Source organism: Telopea speciosissima, chromosome 2 (assembly GCF_018873765.1).
Source record: "Telopea speciosissima isolate NSW1024214 ecotype Mountain lineage chromosome 2, Tspe_v1, whole genome shotgun sequence".
In the NCBI taxonomy this organism is placed as follows: domain Eukaryota; kingdom Viridiplantae; phylum Streptophyta; class Magnoliopsida; order Proteales; family Proteaceae; genus Telopea; species Telopea speciosissima.
In genome coordinates, this window is record NC_057917.1 from 60,312,870 (window position 1) to 60,334,473 (window position 21,604).

General features: G+C 41.3%; 1 protein-coding gene across 4 annotated transcripts in view; it reads left to right on the forward strand.

Moving 5' to 3' along the window:
* The window catches only part of LOC122651836 (protein ENHANCED DISEASE RESISTANCE 2-like), a 160,103-nt gene that overhangs the window by 18,749 nt on the left and 119,750 nt on the right, over positions 1-21,604 (forward strand). For all 4 annotated transcript variants that reach the window (XR_006331522.1, XM_043845386.1, XM_043845388.1 and 1 more), the window contains exons 4-6: positions 16,736-16,801; positions 17,041-17,099; positions 18,026-18,102. Coding sequence is in view for 3 of the 4 variants with exons in the window: in XM_043845386.1 (XP_043701321.1) it covers positions 16,736-16,801; positions 17,041-17,099; positions 18,026-18,102 (202 nt within the window). In the remaining variant the exon portion in view is untranslated. The remainder of the gene's footprint in view (positions 1-16,735; positions 16,802-17,040; positions 17,100-18,025; positions 18,103-21,604) is intronic.

Here is a 21,604-nt window from a genome sequence, read left to right on the forward strand (position 1 = left end):
TACCAACTTCTCCAACAGATTGTTAGCCTGCGCCAGGGTGATAGAAGCATCTCTGACTACTGTAGTCTTGTTGTGGGCCTGTGGGAGGAGTATGATCACTATAGAGATCTTCAGTTGTGTCCTGGTGATGAGGTCAAAGTGCACCGGTTGTTTGAGAAAGAGAGGGTCTTATTTCTCCTTGGAGGACTTAATCCTGATTTTGAACCTCTTAGGGTACAAATCCTTGGCCGCCCAAGTCTTCCCTCACTGGAGGAGGTGTGTGGATATCTACAGAGTGAGGAAACCCGTAGGGGTGCCATGGGGACTGCTCCCACTGTTGAGCACTCTGCTTTGGTTTCTTCCACCCCTCAGGACTCCACTAAGGGAGCTGCGAAGGGCCGCTTCTTATGTGACCATTGTGGCAAATCTGGGCATACGAAGGACTTTTGTTGGGATCTCCATGGGAATCCCCCTTTTGGTTCCTCTGGGGGATTGGAAGGGCAATGGAAGAAGGGGCCTAAGGCTCATGTTGGAGTCATTGAATCTGATCCCTCCTCTCTTTCCAAAGAAGACATTGCTGCATTTCGCCGGATTATGGCCCATCTGGATGGTTCCTCTACTACTCCTACATCCATTGCACTGCAGGCCTCTTCCTCCCTCGGTACTACACCTTGGGTCATTGACTCAGGTGCCATGGATCATATGACTGGTAGGTCTCAGCTGTATAATTCCTATTCTGTTTGTTCTGGGAAAGATAAGGTAAAAATTGCTAATGGTTCCTTCTCTTCTATTTCTGGTAAGGGAGATATCCAGGTTGCACCACTTTTACCCTTGAAGTCTGTCTTTCATGTTCCCAACTTTGCCACTGACCTTCTTTCGCTTAGCCAATTGACTAAATCTTTGAACTGCTTTGTCACCTTCTTTCCTACACATTGTCTTGTTCAAGATTTGGTGACGAGGATGGTGATTGGCAGTGGTCGTGAAGCTAACGGCTTGTATGTTTTGGAGACTGGTGCTTCCCCTGTTGTGCAAGCTCAGTCCTGTGTTTGTGGGCAAGAAGGTGGATGTACTCAGGGGATATTTTGCTTTGGCATCGTCGTTTGGGGTACCCTTCCTTTTTTGTTATGAGGAAATTGTTGCCACATTTATTTACTTCTTTTCCTGTCACTCATGTTTTTCATTGTGAACCTTGACTATTTGCCAAAAGTTGTAAAACAGTTTATCCATCTACTGGTAATAGATCTACTTCACCTTTTCATCTTGTTCATACTGATGTTTGGGGGCCTTCCCCTGTTGCTTCTTTGCGTGGCTTCCCCTACTTTGTTTCTTTCATTGATGACTATTCTCGGGTTACTTGGGTTTACCTTTTGAAACATAAGAGTGATGTCTTTGTTGCATTTAAAAATTTTTATGAGTTAGTGTATACCCAATTTCACACTCGGATCCAAATTGTCCGCTCTGACAAAGGTGGGGAGTATATGTATAGTAGTTTGGAAACCTTTTTTTCTGACCATGGCATTATTCATCAGGTGGCCTGTGTTGATACCCCACAACAAAATGGGGTGGCTGAAAGAAAAAATCGCCATCTTCTTGAAGTGGCTAGATCCCTTTGGTTTACCATGCATGTTCCAAAAACCTTTTGGTCTGATGCCCTACTCACTGCTGTCTTTCTTATTAATCACTTGCCATCTAGTGTCTTGAACTTCATGGTTCCTCTTGATGTTCTACCCTCACGGTCTTCTTCCTTTTCTCTTCCTCCAAGGGTGTGTGGTTGTATTTGCTATGTACATATTAGCAAATATGCCCGTACTAAATTGGATCCTAAGACCCTAAAGTGCATCTTTCTTGGGTATTCCTTCACCTCCGAAGGGTATAAATGCTATCATCCTCCTACTCGTCGGTGGCTTCTCTCCGAAGATGTCCATTTCTTTGAAACCATACCGTATTTTCAGTCACCTCTTTAGGGGGAGTGTTCATCTCTTGGTGGCAGTGTTGAGGGTGAAGAGGTTCCCGAGTTTTTTTCATTTCCTTTCTCCTCTCTTGTCCCTATTTCCCCTTTTCAGTTTGACAAAGGAAAGAACAATTCTGTGGATACCGTTGTTGAGGGGGAACCTTCTGTGGATACTGTTGTTGAGGGGGAGCCTCCTAGTGCACAGGAGAATAGAGAACAGGGAGAGCTACTGGTGTATACGAAGGACAGGAGAAATCCTTCTTCATGGCTTCCTATAAAGAAGACCTGCCAAAATCCTTCTTCGTCTCCTTATCCTGAGCCTCCATTCATCGAGACAGGTATACCTTCCTCTACTTCTACATCCTCAGACTTAGATCTTCCTATTGCTCACCGCAAGGGAACTCGGGCATGTACTAATCCCATTGCCAAGTTTGTTTCCTATGATTCTATCTCCCTTACAGGTATAGCCTTCACTGTGGCTATCTCATCCATCTCTATTCCCAAGAATGTAGCAGAGGCTATGACAGATCCAAAATGGAGAGAAGCAATGAATGCAGAGATGTTGGCTCTTGAGAAGAATCACACTTGGGACCTTGTTGAGCTCCCTAAAGGGAGAATCCCTGTTGGATGCAGATGGGTATTCACAGTCAAGTTCAAGTCTGATGGTACTGTGGAGAGGTATAAGGCAAGACTTGTCGCCAAGGGTTATACACAGGTGTATGGCATTGACTATCAGGAAACCTTTGCTCCGGTGGCCAAGCATAACTCCATTCGTATACTTCTCTCAATGGCTGCAAATCTTGATTGGCCATTGTACCAGCTTGATGTAAAGAATGCATTCTTACATGGTGACCTAGAAGAAGAAGTATATATGCACTCTCTTCCTGGGTTTAAGCATCTTGGTGACAATGGGAAAGTGTGTCGACTTAGGAAGGCTCTGTATGGACTCAAACAATCTCCTAAGGCTTGGTTTGAGAGGTTCAGACAAGCTCTCCTACAAAATGGATATACTCAAAGTCAAGCTGATCACACATTGTTTATACAAAGGAAGGGCAGCACTATTACGGCTCTCATTGTTTATGTTGATGACATTGTGGTCACGGGAAACAGTGAAGTTGAAACCTCAAAGCTTAAGCTTTATTTGGCACGACAGTTTGAAATCAAAGATCTCGGTCCATTGAAGTATTTTCTGGGGATTGAAGTTTCAAGATCCAAGCAAGGGATCAATGTTTGCCAAAGAAAGTTTGTTCTTGATCTACTTACAGAGACAGGTTACTTAGGATGCAAACCAATCTCCTCCCCTATTGAGTAGAACCACAAACTAGGGGAAGATTGTGCTGAACCTCTTGTGGATGCTGAAAAGTATCAGAGATTAGTAGGTAAGCTAATCTATCTCTCCCTCACCCGGCCTGACATCACCTCCGCTGTTGGAGTGGTGAGTCAGTTTATGCATGCACCTAAGATGGGACATCTTGATGCAGTTTACAGGATCCTCAGGTATTTGAAGTCATGCCCCGGAAAAGGCCTTCTCTTCTCTAGGAATGGTCACTTGTGAATTGAAGTATATACAGATGTTGATTGGGCCGGGTCTATTTCTGATAGAAGATCCACCTCTGGATACTGTACCTTTGTTGGGGGAAATTTAGTCACCTGGAGAAGTAAGAAGCAACCTGTGGTAGCTAGGTCAAGTGCTGAAGCAGAGTTTAGAGCCATGGCTCATGGTGTGTGTGAAATCTTGTGGTTGAAGAAACTTGTTCAAGAATTGGGATTTGAGACAACTGGACCTATGAGTCTATATTGCGATAACAAGGCAGCCATAAGTATTGCTCACAACCTAGTTCAACATGACAGGACAAAGCACGTTGAGGTTGACAGACACTTTATCAAGGAGAAGATAGACTCTAAGACTATTTGTACTCCTTTTGTGAAGACAAATGAACAAGTGACAGACATCTTCACCAAAGGACTTAGCTCTCATCACTTTAGTTTTATGTTAGATAAGCTGGGCATGTATGACATATACCACCCAGCTTGAGGGGGAGTATTAAGAATAGTTGTATTAGGGGTATATATGTACATAACCCCTCTTTTATGTATTCTTTATGTCATTTGTATAAGGCCAAGGGCCTGAGTGTAATTATATATTGTTTTCAATATACCCATGTTAGTCTCTTGTTTTGAGACATAACACACCAAAACCAAAACTGTGGCTGCTCTCTTTTGCTTTCTTCTCTTCTCCTTCCACTCTAAAAGCTAACATCCGCTCCATGTGGATTGATACCCAGATGGAATTGTTTCCTCCATTTCTGAGGTCATTACACCGATTGCCCCAATCTCAAATCCTCGTAGTTGGATGTCTGCTGGGGCTTCCCCTCCTTCAATGTTTGCCAGGGTGTGGACAATCTCTGGGTCGCCAAAGATAGTGATCATTTTCCCTTCATAGATGAACTTCGTTTTCTGATGAAGACTTGAAGCTAATACTCCTACAAAATGCAGCCACAGTCGTCCCAATATCATATTGAATGATGCTTGAATATCGGCTTGTCCTGAGCCTCTTGAACAATGCTGAGAAAATTGGCATGAGAGGTCCATATATCATATCGTATCAAATATCGATCAAGGATTTAAGTATCGGTATCGGATATCGTATTGGAGGGGTGATTTTAAGAGATGTATCATATCGGAGAGTTGTAAGATACACTAAAGATACACATGGAAATGGTAAACAAAAATGCATGGATGTGCTCATTATGCATATGAAAGACAATTTTGAAGCATAAAACACCTTATTATGCGATATGTAATTATATATCAGCTTTATGCAATCATTTGAGTCGTTTTTACCTAATCAAGTGATGAAATGAAAATTGCAAGGAGAAAGTAAGGAAACAAGAAATTTGATTTAAAAAAAAACTGCAACTTTACCACATTTTCGCCCAAATTTGTTATTTGAGCATTGGAATGGTGAAAATTAAGGTTGTTTTTTATGTTAGATGATTTCCTCCAACTCATATCGAAGAGAAAAACAAGTTTCCAAGGCATTCGGTTGCTCTCTGTTTCATATCTCAATCATGGTTTCTGTTTTGCAGGTTTAAAGGAGGCGTATCAAGTGTATCTTACCTGTATCTGACCGTATTGGACTGTATCAGTCCCGTATCGGACCATATCGGCCCCGTATTGGACAATATCGGGTCGCTACAATTTTTTTTTGAAAAATAAGTATCATATCGGTAAGTATCGCATTGATACCCAACGATACTGATACCTGTCAGCCGATAAGATATGATACTTACCTATACTTACAACCCTGGGTTACCCTGCCCACAATCATGTGCTTGGTGAGGTAAGACAACTTATGGAGAAAGTTTAATCTACCTAGTTTGCTGTGTGATCGCCTAGGATCAGCTAGGCATTATAACAACATGGGGAATATCGTCTTCTTGTTTCCTTTAATTTTGTTGTGCTTCAGTTCTGTTTCTGGAGAAGTCTTCATCCTTGGTCAGATAAAACTATGCATACATTAATCCAATTTCCAGCTCTCACAATTAGAACCTGAAAACATTTTTAATATCATCTATTCTTTATTTAAAGGTCATCCTTCCATGACCTCCTTAATTCTTTACCTCTTGAAAAGCAAATTCTTAGTTGCTTTCTCAGATCAGACCTCTAGCTTCATTTCTTTCAATTGGGCAGCATTAAAACCCCTAGCTTTGTTCAAGTTTCAAAACCATAACTTGAACACTGGCTGTCCTATATCAGTAGGTTTAAATTTCTGTCTTTTCTTTCTTTTGTGGCGTCGGGGTGCTCAAATACATAAAGAGTGATGTGACCAACAGCAGTGGGGTATAGCCTGTCTCTAAAGCAGTCGTTGCAACTGAAAAATTTTATCCTAAAATGATTTGAACAAAGGCAACAAGAGCGGTCTCTAAAGGAGATATCTTCATGGGATATGACGAGGGGGTTTTTAATGGCTACTTTAGGGATGAGGGTTCTGTCTGCATAGGTGTTCGATTTGGAGTTTTCTGTTTTCAGATGTATCGTTTTGGTGAGTTGCTCTCTTTGATCCTGCTTGAGTTTGGTGAGAGTTTAATTGTATCCTTGCTTCATTTCTAGTGAATTCTGTTAACCATCCTTCCTTAACACCCCCCCTCCCCCCACAAAAAAAAGAAAAGAAAAGTCTGGAAGGAAAATATCTTTAATATCAATTATCCATTTTTGGTGTTCCTGAACTTTTTTTTTGGGATTATTTTCCTGATTGCTTTTTATGTCATTAAAAATTTTTTTGAGGAGGATTATTAGAAGAGCAAGGGTTAGGTAGGGCGTTCCCCAACAGAATAAGCGACGCGCTACACTATGACCCAGGTGTAGTGAAAAGTGCGCAGGGGTTAGCTAGGGCTTCCCCCATTAAGCGACGCGCCTCTTCGACACCCAGATGTGGTGACAAGTAGGCAAGGGTTCTCGCACTATGGACGAGTGTGAGTAAACAAGCTAGTCCAAAAATGTAGGATTAGATTAGCATCTTGGAACATTGGATCTTTAATAGGTAAGAGTCTAGAATTGATAGATGTTATTAGGAGAAGAAGGATTAACATAGCCTGTATTCAAGAGACTGGATGGAAGAGTAAAAAAGCTAAGGAGTTGGACGACTTTAAACTTTGGTATACTGGGATAAAAGTAATAGAAGTGGAGTGAGCATAGTATTGGATAATGATTTAAAGAATGATGTGGTGGATGTTAAAAGATTCGGAGATAGGATTATATCTATCAAGCTTGTGTTGGAGAAAGAGGTTGTCAATATAATTAGCGGTTACGCACTTCAAGTAGGATTGGATGAAAGTAGTAAGTTACAATTTTGGGAACACATGGATGGATTAGTGCAAGGTTTTCGTCTAGGAGAAAATACTATTATAGGGGGTGATCTGAATGGACATCTTGGGAAAGGTGTACATGGAGGATATGGTTTTGGAGAGAGGAATGAGGAGGGGATCTCAATTTTAGATTTTGTTATGGCTTATGATTTATCCATTGTAATTACTTGCTTTGAAAAAGAGGAGCATTTAGGTACCTTTTGTTGTAATATGGGTACAAGGGTAAATCTGTCCATAGGGGCATTCTTGTACTTGTGTCTATCTTTCACTTATTAGTAGTAGGGCTGTCAATAGGCAGTCAATCTTTTCCCCAATCAAACATGGTATCAAAGCTGAGGTCCACCTTGGGATCCCAGCTCTAGCACAAGCCTATCTCCCTCCCTACTGCCGCCTCTCTCTCTCTCTCTCTCTTCACCTACCGCTTCCCACTCTATTCTTTCACTTGTCTTCTACCTACCGCCCTCTCTCGGTGGTGGTCTCCTATACCACTGAGAGCCTTTCCTTTCTCCTCTCTTCTTTCGTTCTCTCAGATCAACCCTAATATGATATGAGAGAACCCATTCTAGCATCATTTTTTCTCTTTTCAGGGTTTTTTTATTCCTTTGATTGACTTTTCAGGATTTAGTTCGTTGTTGTTGGTTTGTGATGGTGATGATTTTCGTGATCGTGGTTGCTACTTTTCTATATTATGGTATGTTTTATATTGTTTGTCTTCCTTCTTCAACCTGTGTGAAAATCTTGATTGGTAACAATGTCAAATCTTACCACTACATCAACTGGAACTGAGACGAGTCTTTGGACTCATAATGATTTTCCCTCTTTCCCTGTGAGCTCTGTTCAACTAGATGGGAGCAATTATTTGATGTGGTCGCATTCTTGTTACCTCTCCATGGATTCACGTGGATATGTTGGCTATATTACAAGCAAAACTGAGAAGCCTACTACTGCTGGTGCAGGGAAGAAGTGGAGTTCTGATAACTCCTTGGTGATGTCCTTTCTCATCAATTCTATGCAACCTCAAATTACTCGGGGTTACCTTCTCTTGGATATTGCTGCCAAGATTTGGAAAGCTGCTCAAGACACATATTCCTAGGTTGGGAATGATGCACAGGTCTATGAACTTCGGAAGAAACTTCATGAGACCAAGCAAAAGGATCTTACTTTGTGACAATATTATTCTGAGTTGCGAAGTGAGAAGATAAGTTCCGGGTGTATGGGTTTTTGGCAGGTCTGAATGTGGAGTATGATCAGATTCGTGCCTAAGTGCTTAATAGAAATCCTTTTCCTACCTTGGGGCAGTCCTACTCTTTGATTTAGTTGGAGGATAGTCGTCACACTGCTATGTTGCAGCCCATCTTGTAGGAATGCTCTGCCTGACTTTCTGGGTCTAATACATAGCCTAGAGGTGGTTCTATTCGTTCTAGTGATCGTCCTCCCTCTGAACGGGAGCCTGTCAAGTTTGACTACTGTGGTAAGGAACGACACACCAAGGAATTCTGTTGGAAGCTTCATGGTTGGCCTAATTCCTGCACCTCATGAGGCCGTGGTCATGGTAAATCCTCCCAGTCCCATGCTCATCACACTGAGGCATCTGAGTCTGCCCCTGCCAGTATGGGTTCTTCCCTATCTCAGGATGAGCTTGCTATGCTCCGGCGCTTGATGACTAAATTGGAGCCTCCATCACCCCCTACACCTCCGCTTCAGCCTCTACATCTATTCTGATCACCTTGACTCCAATTGACTCCAATCTTGCTCATCCAGGTATTTATTTTGGTGGTCATTGTGCATTGGTTGTCTCTCGTCATTGTATCATTGACTCCGGTGCCACTGATCACTTTACTGGCTCTTCTAGTTTATTTTTTCCGTATTCTCCTTGTTCAGGTAAAGACAAGGTTTGGGTTGCTGATGGTTCCCTCTCCTCTATTTCTGGAAAGGGTTCTATCACTTGTTTTATCCTTAGCTTCTGCCCTGCATGTTCCTGATTCCTCTACCAACGTTCTTTCCATTAGTCGTTTCACTACTGATCTGAATTGTAAAGTTAATTTTTTTCCTTCTCATTGCATTTTTCAGGATCTAGAGACGGAGAAAACGATTGGCTGTGGTAGATTACATGGTGGTATCTATTTGCTCGATGATCACATCTCTTCTGCTCGTCAAGCTCATCAGACCGATTTGACTACAACTCCTTTATCTGATTTATTACTTTGGCATAGGCGTTTGGGCCATCATCATGTTGGAACTTTAGTTAAAGCTTTTCGTCATTTGTTTTGGAAATGTAACCCGAAGGATTTCTTTTGTGATGCTTGTGTTTTGGCCAAGCAAACTCGTTCTACTTATCATCGTTTAAATGATAGAAGTACTTCACTTTCTTATTAATTCATTCTGATGTATTCGGCCCTGCCCGTTGTACTTCTATTTCGGGATATCGTTGGTTTATTACTTTTATTTATTGTCATACACAGGTTACTTAGGTTTATTTGATGCATCACAAGATTGAAGTCTTCCGCTCTTTTCAGCTCTTTCAGAGCATGGTTCACACCCAGTTCAGCTCTAATATTCAAATCCTCCGCAGTGATAATGGTAAGGAATATATGGATGGTCCGATTCAGTCTTACCTTGCCACTTAGGGAATTCTCCACCAAACTAGTTGTGTGGATACCCTAGCTCAGAATGGTGTCGCCGAATGTAAGAATCACCATTTTGCTAGAGGCAGCTCGGTCTGTCTTGTTTGAAATGCTTGTCCCTTCCTAGTATTGGAGTGAAGCCATTTTGACAGCAACATATCTTATTAACTGGATGCCTACCCAGGTTCTTGACTTTCGTGCTCCTCTTGAGGATCTCTAGGGATCGTCTACTTTTCTTATTCCACCAAAGGTCTTTGGGTGTACTTGTGTTGCCCGGAATCACCATCCTCATGGAAAATTGGATCCACGCAGACTCAAGTGTGTGTTTATTGGCTACTCTGCCACCTAGAAGGGCTATGAGTGATACCACCTTCCGCCCCGTCATGTGTTTGTTACTATGGATGTGGTCTTTAATGAGTCTGCTGCCTATTTTTCTATGGCACCTCTTCAAGGGGGGGATCCTATGTTTAGTGAAGATGTGCCTCTTGTTCCTCCCCTTGCTCCTACTTCAACTCCTTCAGTTTGGGGGGAGATACATGGTACTGATCAGCCCATGGTTTAAAGTATCGGTCCGTATCGTATCGGTATCGGTCGGTATCGATACGATACATCTCTTTTTTTTAAAAAAAAATGTATTGTATCGAATTTATCGACCCATACGTGTCGATACGGTACAACACAGTCGATACGTACTAATATTACTGTTTGTTTGGGTTTTTAAATTTCAACTTTTTCTCCCTTCGGGTTGCGCCACAAAATATATCGGGTCGGGTCGGATCCATATCGCACTCGAATCCTTGGAATACAATACATACTCAACATTTGAAGGGAAAGGTAAGTTTTTTTCAAAAAACTTGATCTTTTGCTTCAAATCTTGCATTTTAGTTTTTTTTTCCTGCTAGGATTGAAGGAGAATAAGTTCAACTAACTATTAGATGCATGCTTTGTATACATTTGCAAAGATTGGAACTCAAATCCACCATGTTTCACCCAAAACCGAAAATGGCTTCCTTTAGGGTCAGTATTATGCTTATGTTCGGTCAGTACACAATATCATCCTAGTTGCTCTTATTCTTGAAGACCCTTACAGACATGTGTTTGATCCACCCCGACATTCTTCATGGCAATATAGTGATTCTGCTTGTAAGAAATCTCATCTTTTATAACAATTTCAAAGTGTTGCACTTGTTTGGTTATACATTATTCACAATTCTTCGTGTATATGCATGATATATGACATATATTGCTTGTTTATATTGTTTTTTGTGTCCAAAAGTGTATTTCCTTGTGTATTTTGACCATTTTCATGCGTTTTGGCACTGATCGATATGTATCTCCGATACGATACGATACGTCTCTTAAAATCGCCCGACCGATACGATACCCGATACCGATACTTTAAACCTTGGATCGGCCTATTATGAAAGTGTATGTTTGTTGAGATTGTGAGTAGCAAATAGACACCACCACAGCTGAACCGACTCTACCTAGTCAACCGCCACCTCCTAATTTAGGTTCTTCTCCGTCTGGTAATCTCTTTCCCGAGTCTCCTAGCAATTATGATCCATCTCTTGACTTACCTATAACTGTCTGTATGGGAAAGAGATCTTGTACTCAACACCCCATTGCTCAGGTGGTTTCGTACAACTCTCTTTCCCCTTCATATCATGCTTTTGTATCTTCCATGTCTTCTGTCTCCATTCCCCAGAATTGGAAGGAGGCTTTTACGGTCCTATGGTGGAAGGTAGCCATGGTTGAAGAAATGCAAGCCCTGAACACAAATAACACTTGGGACTTGGTATGTCTTCCTCCTCATCAGAAAACTGAGCTATTTAATAAGATTATGAGCACAAGGACAATGCCAGATGAATGTAGGAGATGCATTGTGGTTCCGATTAACAAAAATAAAGGTGATATTTAGAGTTGCAAATAACTATGGAGGCATAAAATTAATGAGTCATACTTTGAAATTATGGGAGAGGCATAAAATTAATGAGTCATACGAAGAATCAATTTGTTTTCTGCTTGGAAGATCCACAACGGAATCTATTTACCTAATTAGGAGAATTATGGAAAGATTTAGAGATTGCAAGAAGGATCTCCATATGGTCTTTATTGACCTAGAAAAAGCTTATGATAGAGTCCCTAATGAGTTAATCTGGCAAGTAACTAGAGAAGAGAAGTGTGAAGTAAATATGTGGACATAATTTAGTATATGTATGATGGTGCAGTGAGTGGTGACAAGTGTAAGAACTGTGGGTGGTCATGGTAGTGAATTCCTAATTACAATTGGGTTACATCAAGGATCAACTTTAAGCCCGTATTTGTTTGCGCTTATCATGGATGATTTAACCAAAGACATTCAAGATGAGGTTCCTTGGTGTATGCTTTTTGTTGATGATATTGTTTTGTTGGATGAGACAAAAGTAGTGTTAACATCAAGTTAGAGTTATGGGGATCAACCTTAGAATCAAAAGGTTTTAAGATGAGTATAACGAAGATGAAGTATATGATGTGTAACATTGGTTGCACTATGACAGAATGACAAATAATGAGGTGGTTTGTTGGCAATTTTTGCACTTGGTCGAATAACCAAAATGGTGCGGGGATGGTTCTGGCCAGGCTGGATCGGTTTCTGGTGAACTCGGCCTGGTTATCAGCCTTCCCCAGGTGTGAGGTTTCTCACCTCAGCAGAGTATGCTCGGATCATGCACCTTTGTGGCTCTCTGTTTCAAATCCTAGCACCCGTTCCATTTCGGCTGTCAAGTTCCAGTAGATGTGGTTATTGCATCCGAATTTTCATGATTTTATCAGGCGCCAATGGGTGTTGCATGTTTTTGGCTCCCCTCTATATGTGTTGTTTGCGAAGCTTAAACGATTGCGTTGTGCTCTCCGCAGGTGGAATAGGGAGGTTTTCGGCAATATTCACCAAAAAGTCAGAGATGCTCAGGATACGGTTAGCAGGGCGTAGGCAGCCAATGACCACAGTGCTGGACCTGAGTCCCTGGGGGCCCTCGTGGAGGTCAAGAAAATGTTGGAGGGGGTATTGCTGTAGGAGGAAATTTTCTGGAAGCAGAAGTCCAGGGTTACCTGGTTAAAGGAGGGGGATCGGAATACTAAAGTTTTTCGCTCCATGGTTAATGTCAGAAGAAAGCTAACTGGGGTTCCGAAAATAAAAGCAGGAGATGGCTCGTGGATCACTGACCAAGAAGGGGTGCAAGCGGCGGTGATGAGTCATTTCTCGGACATTTTCGCCACTCAGGGGTGTTGTGTTGATGAGGATCTGCTGTCTCACATCCCTCAGGTTGTTATGGAGGACGACAATACCTCTCTGTTGGCTCTACCCTCTTTGGAGGAGGTGAGAGCGGCTGTTTTCTCCTTGTTGAGTGATAGCTCTCTGGGTCCAGATGGTTTCTCTGGGCATGTTTTCACGGCTTGCTGGGAGGTTGTTGGTAGTGATGTCTGGGCAGCAGTAAAGGATTTTCTTGAGGGAGGCAGTCTTTCGAGGACCTTCAATTCTGCCAACCTGGTGCTTATTCCTAAAAAGGACAGCCCTGGGGTAATGTCTGACTTTCGGCCCATTAGCCTCTATAATTTTTCTTACAAGATTATTGCTAAGATTTTTGTTTGTAGATTGGCTGTGGTGCTCCCCTCCTTGGTAGCAGAAGAGCAGGGTGCTTTTGTTCAGTGTTGGTACATTCACGACAATATTTCCATTGTCCAAGAGGTCGCCTAGGATTTGAACAGGAAGGCACGGGGAGGAAATGTGATTCTCAAGCTGGATATGGAGAAGGCTTATGACCGTCTGGAGTGGAAGTTCCTTTATTCGGTCCTCTCTAAATTTGGCTTTGTTGATGCTTGGATTGGTTTAATCAGGAAGACTATAGAGAATTGCTGGTTTTCTATAAGTTCTGGGAGGCTGTGCTTCGAGTTTCTTTAAGTCTACTAGGGGTTTGAGACAAGGGAATCCCTTATCACTTGCCCTTTTTGTTTTGGCGGAGGAAGTGCTAAGCAGGGGGCTTACAAATCTATTCTCTGAGAGGCGGGCGCCGTATTTCCTGCTTCCCAGGGGGTGTCTTGGAATCTCCCATTGCTTGTTTGCTGATGACACCATCATCTTTACCAGGGGTTTGAAGAGCTCTCTGAAGCAAATTTTGGGCTTTATTAGTAGATATGAAAGTTTTTCGGGGCATCTGGTGAATAGGAAAAAAAGCTGTTTTGTGTTGGGTAAGAAGGCCTCGGTGGCTAGGGCTCGAATGGTGGGGACCGTTATAGGGTTTGCGAGAAAGACTTTACCGATTACTTATTTGGGAGCTCCTCTCTATGTTGGAAGGCTTAAAGTTTGTTTCTTTGATGATCTGGCTGGAAAAATAAGAAACAAGGTAGCGGGTTGGAAGGGAAAGCTCTTATCTGTTGGGGGTCGTGTGACACTGTTAAAACATGTTCTTACCTCTATCCCCGTACATGTTCTTGCCACTTTGGAACCGCCGAAGGCTGTCTTATGGAAAATCTATGGCATTTTCGCTGACTTCCTTTGGGGGAGTTTGGAGTAGGGTAAGCACAGGCACTGGGTGAATTGGCAGAAGGTTTGCAGGACACAAGAAGAAGGGGGGTTGGGAGTTAGGCTGTTGGAGGACTTTGGCCTCTCTCTAAGGCTCAAAGGTTTATGGAGGATCCTTTCTGACAACTTGCTGTAGAGTGCTTTTTTCATGGCTAAAGTCTTTAAAGGTGTTCATGTGACTTTGGCAGGGTTGAGTGGGCTAGCTTCGAAATCTTGGAGAAATGCCCTGGCATTTAAGGACTTCTTGTTGGAGAAGGCACGATGGTTTGGCTCTGGAAATATTTTTTTCTGGTTAGATAACTGGGAGGGGGTTGGTCCTTTGATTGATTATGTGGACAACGCCCTCCAGGTTGACACGACTTTACGTGTCAAGGATGCTTTAGTTGAAGATGGCTCTTGGAGGCAGAAGTTGCTGAATTGGATTAACTCGGACTGGGTTAGGCAAAGCATCCTACAAGGTGGTTTTGTGGTGTCAGATAAGGATGATGTTATGGTGTGGACTATCGCTAGTGATGGTTGCTTCACTGCTAAATCAGCCTAGAATGAGTTGCGATGCAGGCCTCCTGAGGTTCCCTACGCTAGATGGATCTGGAACCAATCTCTACCCACGAAGATAGTTTTTTTTACTTGGCAGCTCCTTAATGGGAAAATCCCTACAGATGAACTTTAATGTTTGTTGGCATCCCCCTGGCTTCCAAGTGCAACTGTTACGGGAGTCCCAGGCGGGAGACCACTGATCATTGCCTGCTTTCTGGAGGCATGGCGGCGAAGGTTTGGAGCTTCTTTTCTCGTGTCTTTGATATTGATTTGCTTCCATTACAGGATTGCAGAAGTCGTATCTTCTTTTGGCATGGGTTGGTGGGTAGTAGCAACCTAAGTGCCTATATTACAGGGCTTTTACCTTCCCTGATTGTTTGGGAGCTCTGGAAGGAAAGGAATAATAGAAGACATGGGGAAAGTATGCGGGCAGCAGGTACTATTATTGAAAGCGTTAAGCTCTGGGTGAGAGGGCTTCCGTAACCCCCCCAAATTTGGGCGCTCATCTTCCCCTAGAGATGGCTTGATTCTGCCGTTTTTTGGCTTAACGGCTTCTCCTACCCGGCTGAGATGTCCCCTCCCAATTTATTGGTGTCCGCCTTTCGTCTTGGTGAAGCTTTATGTTGATGGTGCCTGTAGAGGCAATCCGGGAATTGTGGGGGTGGCGGGGTTATCAGGGATAAGATGGGTGTTGTTTTGGCTGCCTTCTCAAGTTTCTATGGAGAATGCACGAACTCAATGGTGGAGTTGAGAGCTTTGAGAGAAGGTTTGAAGTTGTGCCATGAGTTGGGCCTTGCTGATTTTATGGTTAATTCGGACTTTGCTTCCACTGTTCGAATGATTAATCACAAGAGGTGTAACCTGTGGAGGGGATGGTACTGTTTCCAGGAAGTCATGGCCTTAATATGTTCTACTCGGGCTCTAGTTTCTTTTGCTTATAGGGAAAGCAACAGGGCGGCTGATTGGATGGCCAGCTTTGTCTGTGATACTGGTTCTTCTTTCGTTTTCCACGTTGGCAGCCAGCCACCGGGGGACTTGCAGCGTATTCTTCAGGAAGACAGGGCTGGGTTGCCAGTTCTAAGGAAATAGGTTTTTATTTTAGCTTGTTTTTCCTCTTGATTGTATGGGTAGGGGCCAGATTTAAGGTGAGAGGTTTTGCTCGATTGGGTCGGCGTAAGGTGGTATGTCCCCCCTTGTATTTTTTATTCATTTTTTGGTTATTAATAATATCTCAGGGGCTGGCCCGGGTCCCAGGTAAAATTCGGGTTCAAAAAAAAAAAAAGGGTGGTGAAAATTGATGAGAGGGAGATTCCACATTAATTATTTTAGGTATCTCGGCTCAATCGTAAATAAAGAATGTGATATAGAGGATTATGTTTTACAGAGAATTAAAATAGGATGGATGAAGTTGGAGAGGTGCATTCGGAGTGTAGTGTGATCAGCGTTTTCCTTTAAACTGAAAAGGAAAATTTTATAGGACAATCACATGACCGACTCTGACGTATGCTGTAGGATGTTGGGCAGTTAAGAAGCATCATATGGATAAACTTAGTGTAGTGGAGATGAGGATGTTGAGATGGATGAGTGGCAAAACTAGGAAGGCTAAAGTAAGTAATAATCATATTCGAGCTGGTTTGGGAGTAGCTCCGATACATGATAAGCTACGAGAAAGTCGTTTGAGGTGGCATGGCCATGTTCAATGGAGACCTTCAATGCTCCAGTAGGGAGGAGTGATTTGATTCAGATTGAAGGAACTAAAAGAGCCAGGGGCTGACCTAAAATGACCTTAGAAGAGGTGGTGTGGAAGACATGCATAGTTTAGGCCTTGTGTCAAGTGTGACCTCGAATACAGCTGATTGGAGAGCAAGGATCCATATAGCCGACCCCATGTAGTTGGGATAAGGCTGAGTTGTTGTTGTTGTTTGATTATAAGAAGAGCACAAAAACTAGTAATAAGAAATATTTACTTTTCTTTTCGAAAAGAAATATTTAATTTTGTTTTCAATCCAGTAAAGATTATGAAATGCCATATGACATGAAGCATTGACTTTCTTGCAATATTGCCGTACTTGTGCATGGCAATCATGACTTAGAATTTACTATTTACCTCTTGTGATTGAGTTTGAGGCCTTTTTTTTCTTTCATAACAGAAATGGATTTTTGTTTTATCTGCTTCAAAGTTTTGCTTTTAATGTATTATTCATTTCTTTGCAAGATTGCTTGTGCTACGGCTGGAGAAGCTCGGAGATGGATAGAAGCATTTGATCAGGCCAAGCAACAAGTAAGAAAAATTGATCTAGAATGGTGCAATTAACCCAGGTGGTTATTGATGCTTTGATTTCTTTAAGCTATAATGAAAATTAAGTTCTGTTTCTAGTTGCATTGCATTTAGATAATTGTGGTTCTTATGTGGAAATTGAATGTTCTGTGGAAATCAATAATATTGGATTATCACATTTTTACCCTCTAATATGCTCCCTCTCTCTCTTAGAGCTTACTGTCATTTTACTGTATCAACAGGCTGAGTACGATCTTTCAAGAGGAAGTAGCACAAGACGGAAACTAAACTCGGGGAATGAGTATGCTTAGTATCTTATATATGTGACTTTCCTTGAACTTGTTTCCATAGGAAGATCTATGATATTTGTGGTTATCAAGGTGCCTCCAAAGTGTTGCCTAGGTAGGCCTTGGGGTCAAGGTGACCAGTTGCCACCAAAGGCCCAAGGCACCCAAATCTACTAAACCAGTCTTGGGCCCTCCACTTGTTATAAATCACATGCAGTTCCCATTTCTACCCTTATACATTTCTATAATATTATTTTTACTCCCCTAATGTTTTATGTTTGACCTCTACAACCTATATTTATCTGTCTGTCTATCTATCTATCTGAAAAACGTACACAAATGTTTTTAAGAAAACATTTATTTGGACTTTGGAGTACGGCCTGGAGTATAAAATATTGTGCTTGCCTAGGCAAGCCTAGGTGCCATGGCTGCTAGCAATCATCTTACCTAGACCTGGCATCGTGATAGCTATGATGATAATAGCAGAATTTTTCTTGAGAATAGTCTTCCAAACATACGGGTAATGTGGTGCTATCAAGGAGTGGTTTGGAGTTGACCACTTTGACAGTTAAAACTACAGCTAGGAGTTAATCCTTGTTAAAACTGATTTTGTTGAATATTTTATCGTTGATCAAAATATTTCTTCCAAATGGTTGGTCAACATGGAAAAATGATGAACAATCCAGGATAGGTTGTGTGGAGGGTTGTGGCAGCTTTGATTGTATTGATCATTTGATCAAATTTAAGAAATTGTCTAGTCTGTTAAAAGAATGGTGGTTTCTGATCCCCGTTGTGATCCACCAGCACCAGTATGTAATTACTGGCTTACTCCCTTAAGGTCTACTATGTGGGAAGTAAATTAGTTTTTCATTCTCAACAAAATTTGGCATCTGACCTCCAGTTGATTGCTAGAACTTTTCTTTTGCTGTTTATTGTGAAGGCTCAACCTTGAAGGACATCGGCCACGGGTAAGGAGGTATGCACATGGTTTGAGAAAGCTTATAAGAATTGGAAAAGGTGAATATTACAAAATTTTCTATCTGTACCTTTATGTTCCTTTATTGTCTATGGAGTTTTTTTGGAACTTCTAAACATTATTCATGTTGCACCTTTTGGTCTGATGATACTGTGGCATCAGTTGGAAATGCACTTGAATGTTAATACATACTCTTGTTTATTTGATAATATATGTGTACTTATCTGATTCTTTTTGTTCATTTCTTTGTGAAAGCAACAACTTTATGAGCCCTTGCACATTTTGTGTACACAGCAATGCACATTCTAAATATTGTACACATTATGACATATACAGTTGTTGTTTGTCATTATGTGTATGTTCATATATGTATGCATGCATGTGTGCATGTATTTTTATATAGAATTGTTCCATGATAAAATTTTTGTACCCTTTCTTTGGCATGTGCGCTCCTGGCTTAACACATACCCATCATGTCAGCAGAAGTAAATGCAGTAGATTTTGAGAAACTCTTGAAATCCTGGTGGTAATGGCCACCCAAGTGTATTCCTAAGAAGAGTTAGATTGGTAATTGGTAGGGAAGCCTGAGTTCATGGGTTGTGAGATGGTTAACAATATGGGTAATGGACTAAATAGGGTTCAAGGGTAAGAGATCTGTGGTCTCAGTAGAAAATAGAGAAACTTGATATATGATATGGAAGGGAAATAAAGAATGTCAACAACACAAACCCAACTAAATCTCAAACATGTACACAACAAACCGTAGCACATCATATGGTTAAAGGAGATGAAATCTCGCTCCACCTTTAGGGTGGCAAGATGATATAGATGGTTTTTTGTTTTTTTAAGGAGAAACCAGTTCATCCTTCTATGGTGATCAGCTGACAAATATAATTGGGGGGAATTTATATTAATCAGTAAACAGAAATATGAAATAATGAAAGATTCAAGAATGATAATCATATCAAGAAGGCAAGAACTAACAAAGAATTCAACCATATCAAGAGGAGAATAAAAATTTTATTAGTTGATTAGCAACTATTAGAAGATCCATAAAAAAAAAAAAATTGTCCAGAATGCATGAGAGTATTTGAAACTCAAAGAAAGATCCAAGAAACTTGAATTTCAAATCAGACAATGTATTTGTAAGACCTTACCTGTAGCATTATTTCTTGATCAGAACTACCAGCAAATCCAGCAATGCAGCATCGACCCAGTGAAGATTGCCTGGCAGATTAATTTCAACAGAACTGCAAGCATACAACATGACAGCAGCAATACAATTTTGAGACCCTAGCCATAACCTATTACGTCAGCTGGGGGGGGGGGAACACTAATAAAAAATTCCAAATTTTTACTTGTCTACAATGACCCATTATCTTATTCTAACAGGATCTGTCTTCCTAATGTGTCTGCTATTATGTCCTATTTCCTTTGAAGTTCGGGTGTCCTTGCTGAATGAGATAGTGTGGACTGGGTAATGCCCTACTTCTTTCAACCAGTTGTTGTGGAACTGGTGGGGTGGATATTTGGTGGAGTTGTGGTATTTAATGCCTCCTGTTTCTTGGAGTGCGTGGCCTTAGAGAAAGGAAAGGGCTTAATGCAGGAACAGCTCACAGGATGATATCTGAACAAAGGAGACGAAGATATTTTCTGGGATATTAATATGTAAAGAATTTTTTGTATTTCCACTAACACATCAAGAGAGACTTGAGGTTGTTTTGGTCTACTGATGCAGGCCAGACGCCTAAAGATGTTATGTTAAGCTTATACGAATCTTGGTTCGGGTCTTCCATGAGTTGGGCTTGCTATTTTATGTGTGTTTTTTTCCGTAATGGGCTCATGTGTAAAGCCTAAGTAATTAGTCCAAGGGGAATGAATTTTTTTTTATTGTCTTTTAGGAGTTTTAATTTCTGGGGTCCTGCTGGTTATTTAGTTAGATTCATAGTTGTCATGGCGTCTAAGTGACCCTAGGTTAATGTAAGGCCAAGTCACAAGTGACTCAACCCCAGAATAGGATCTCATTTACATCCAAAAAATAACTAATTTCAGAAACAATAGCTACAAGTATTAGATGGGCCTTAATGCCTTATCTTTCAGTCTGAGAGAGGTCTACTAGAGGGGATGACTCCCTTAAAATATTAGCCCAAACTAATGGGTGGATGCTGAGATATCAGCAAGTCATGAACATGGTTCGAGAACTCGGTTTCGGTACTGGTTTCGACCAGCCAAAAAACCGAGTTCGGCCGAGATCTCATGCACTATTTTTTTTTTGAGCTCGTTTGATGGTTTCGGTGGTTTTTGACCTAGTTTGGTCATGAAACTTGGTATACAACCTATTTTGTGCTATTTAAACACGACGACATTATCATATTTTCCAAAATCAAAGTCCAAATAGGAGTTTGACTTTGTGGGAAACCAGGATAGTCAATTATTTATGCCAGAAACAAGACCATAGTTGTCACGGCGTGTAGGCGATTCAAGGCGCTCGAGAGGGTTTAAAATGAAGGCGACAGCAAGCAGGTTTACAAGGCATCCAAGGTGCCCGCCTAGGCAACCGAGGCGCCTGGACGCCTAGGCGACGCCTTGGCAACTATGGTTCATGCAAGACATGCACTTATTTATGCCTAACATCATTTAAGTAAATGACTATTTCATTTACTTAAGATATTATTCATAAAGAAGTAAATCCCTCCTATTTGAATCCAATAAAAATAGTTAAAAAAGAAAATTCCAAAAGGATAAAAAGCAACCCTCCAATTTAAGAACAAAAACTGGATTTTCGGTGTAGGTGCAATTTTTAACTTTTAAATGCTGGGGTTTTTCTCAATTCTAAAAATTCCATAAATCTTAATATGGTAAGACATAGCTAAAAACCGAAACTGCGGTAAAATATTCATTTGTCTTGATGTCTAAAACAATATTTTTATTCAGAGCGATTTTGATAGCATTCGCGCGCACCAAATAAGGTTTGACCGAAACATAAAATAAAACATTTACTTAAATGATATTAGGTATAAATAAGTGCCTGTCCTGGTTTCTGGCATAAATAACTGTCTGTCCTGATTTTGGCATAAATAAGTGTTTGTATACCAAGGTTGGCATAAATAAGTGTCTGTATGCCAAGGTTTCCGAGATCTTGGAGAGACAATGCAATCCTCTCATTTCGCCTAGCATCTTGTCTCGGTTTTCAAAAAACCGAGATATTACCGAGATCTCGGTGAGTTCTTGTTGCACGGGCATGAAATTAGAAAGTAGGTTTCAGCATTGGTAAGTAATGGAAAATAGACATACCAGCCACTAGATCACCGCCAAATCAATATCGAAGTGGGGCAGGAGGTCTTGAGTGTGGATTCAGCCCTCAAACTACCATCAACAAGTGGTTGCTTGATATGCAGATTAAGGGGATCAAAGTTGCAGCAAATCCTTGTAGAAAACGAACTGCAGGGTCTGTTTGGGCTTCTCCAATCAGCAGCTATGGCAGAAACCACACGGCACTCTTCTAATGATCCGATGAGGATTTCAGCAGCAACAAGTGCTCTC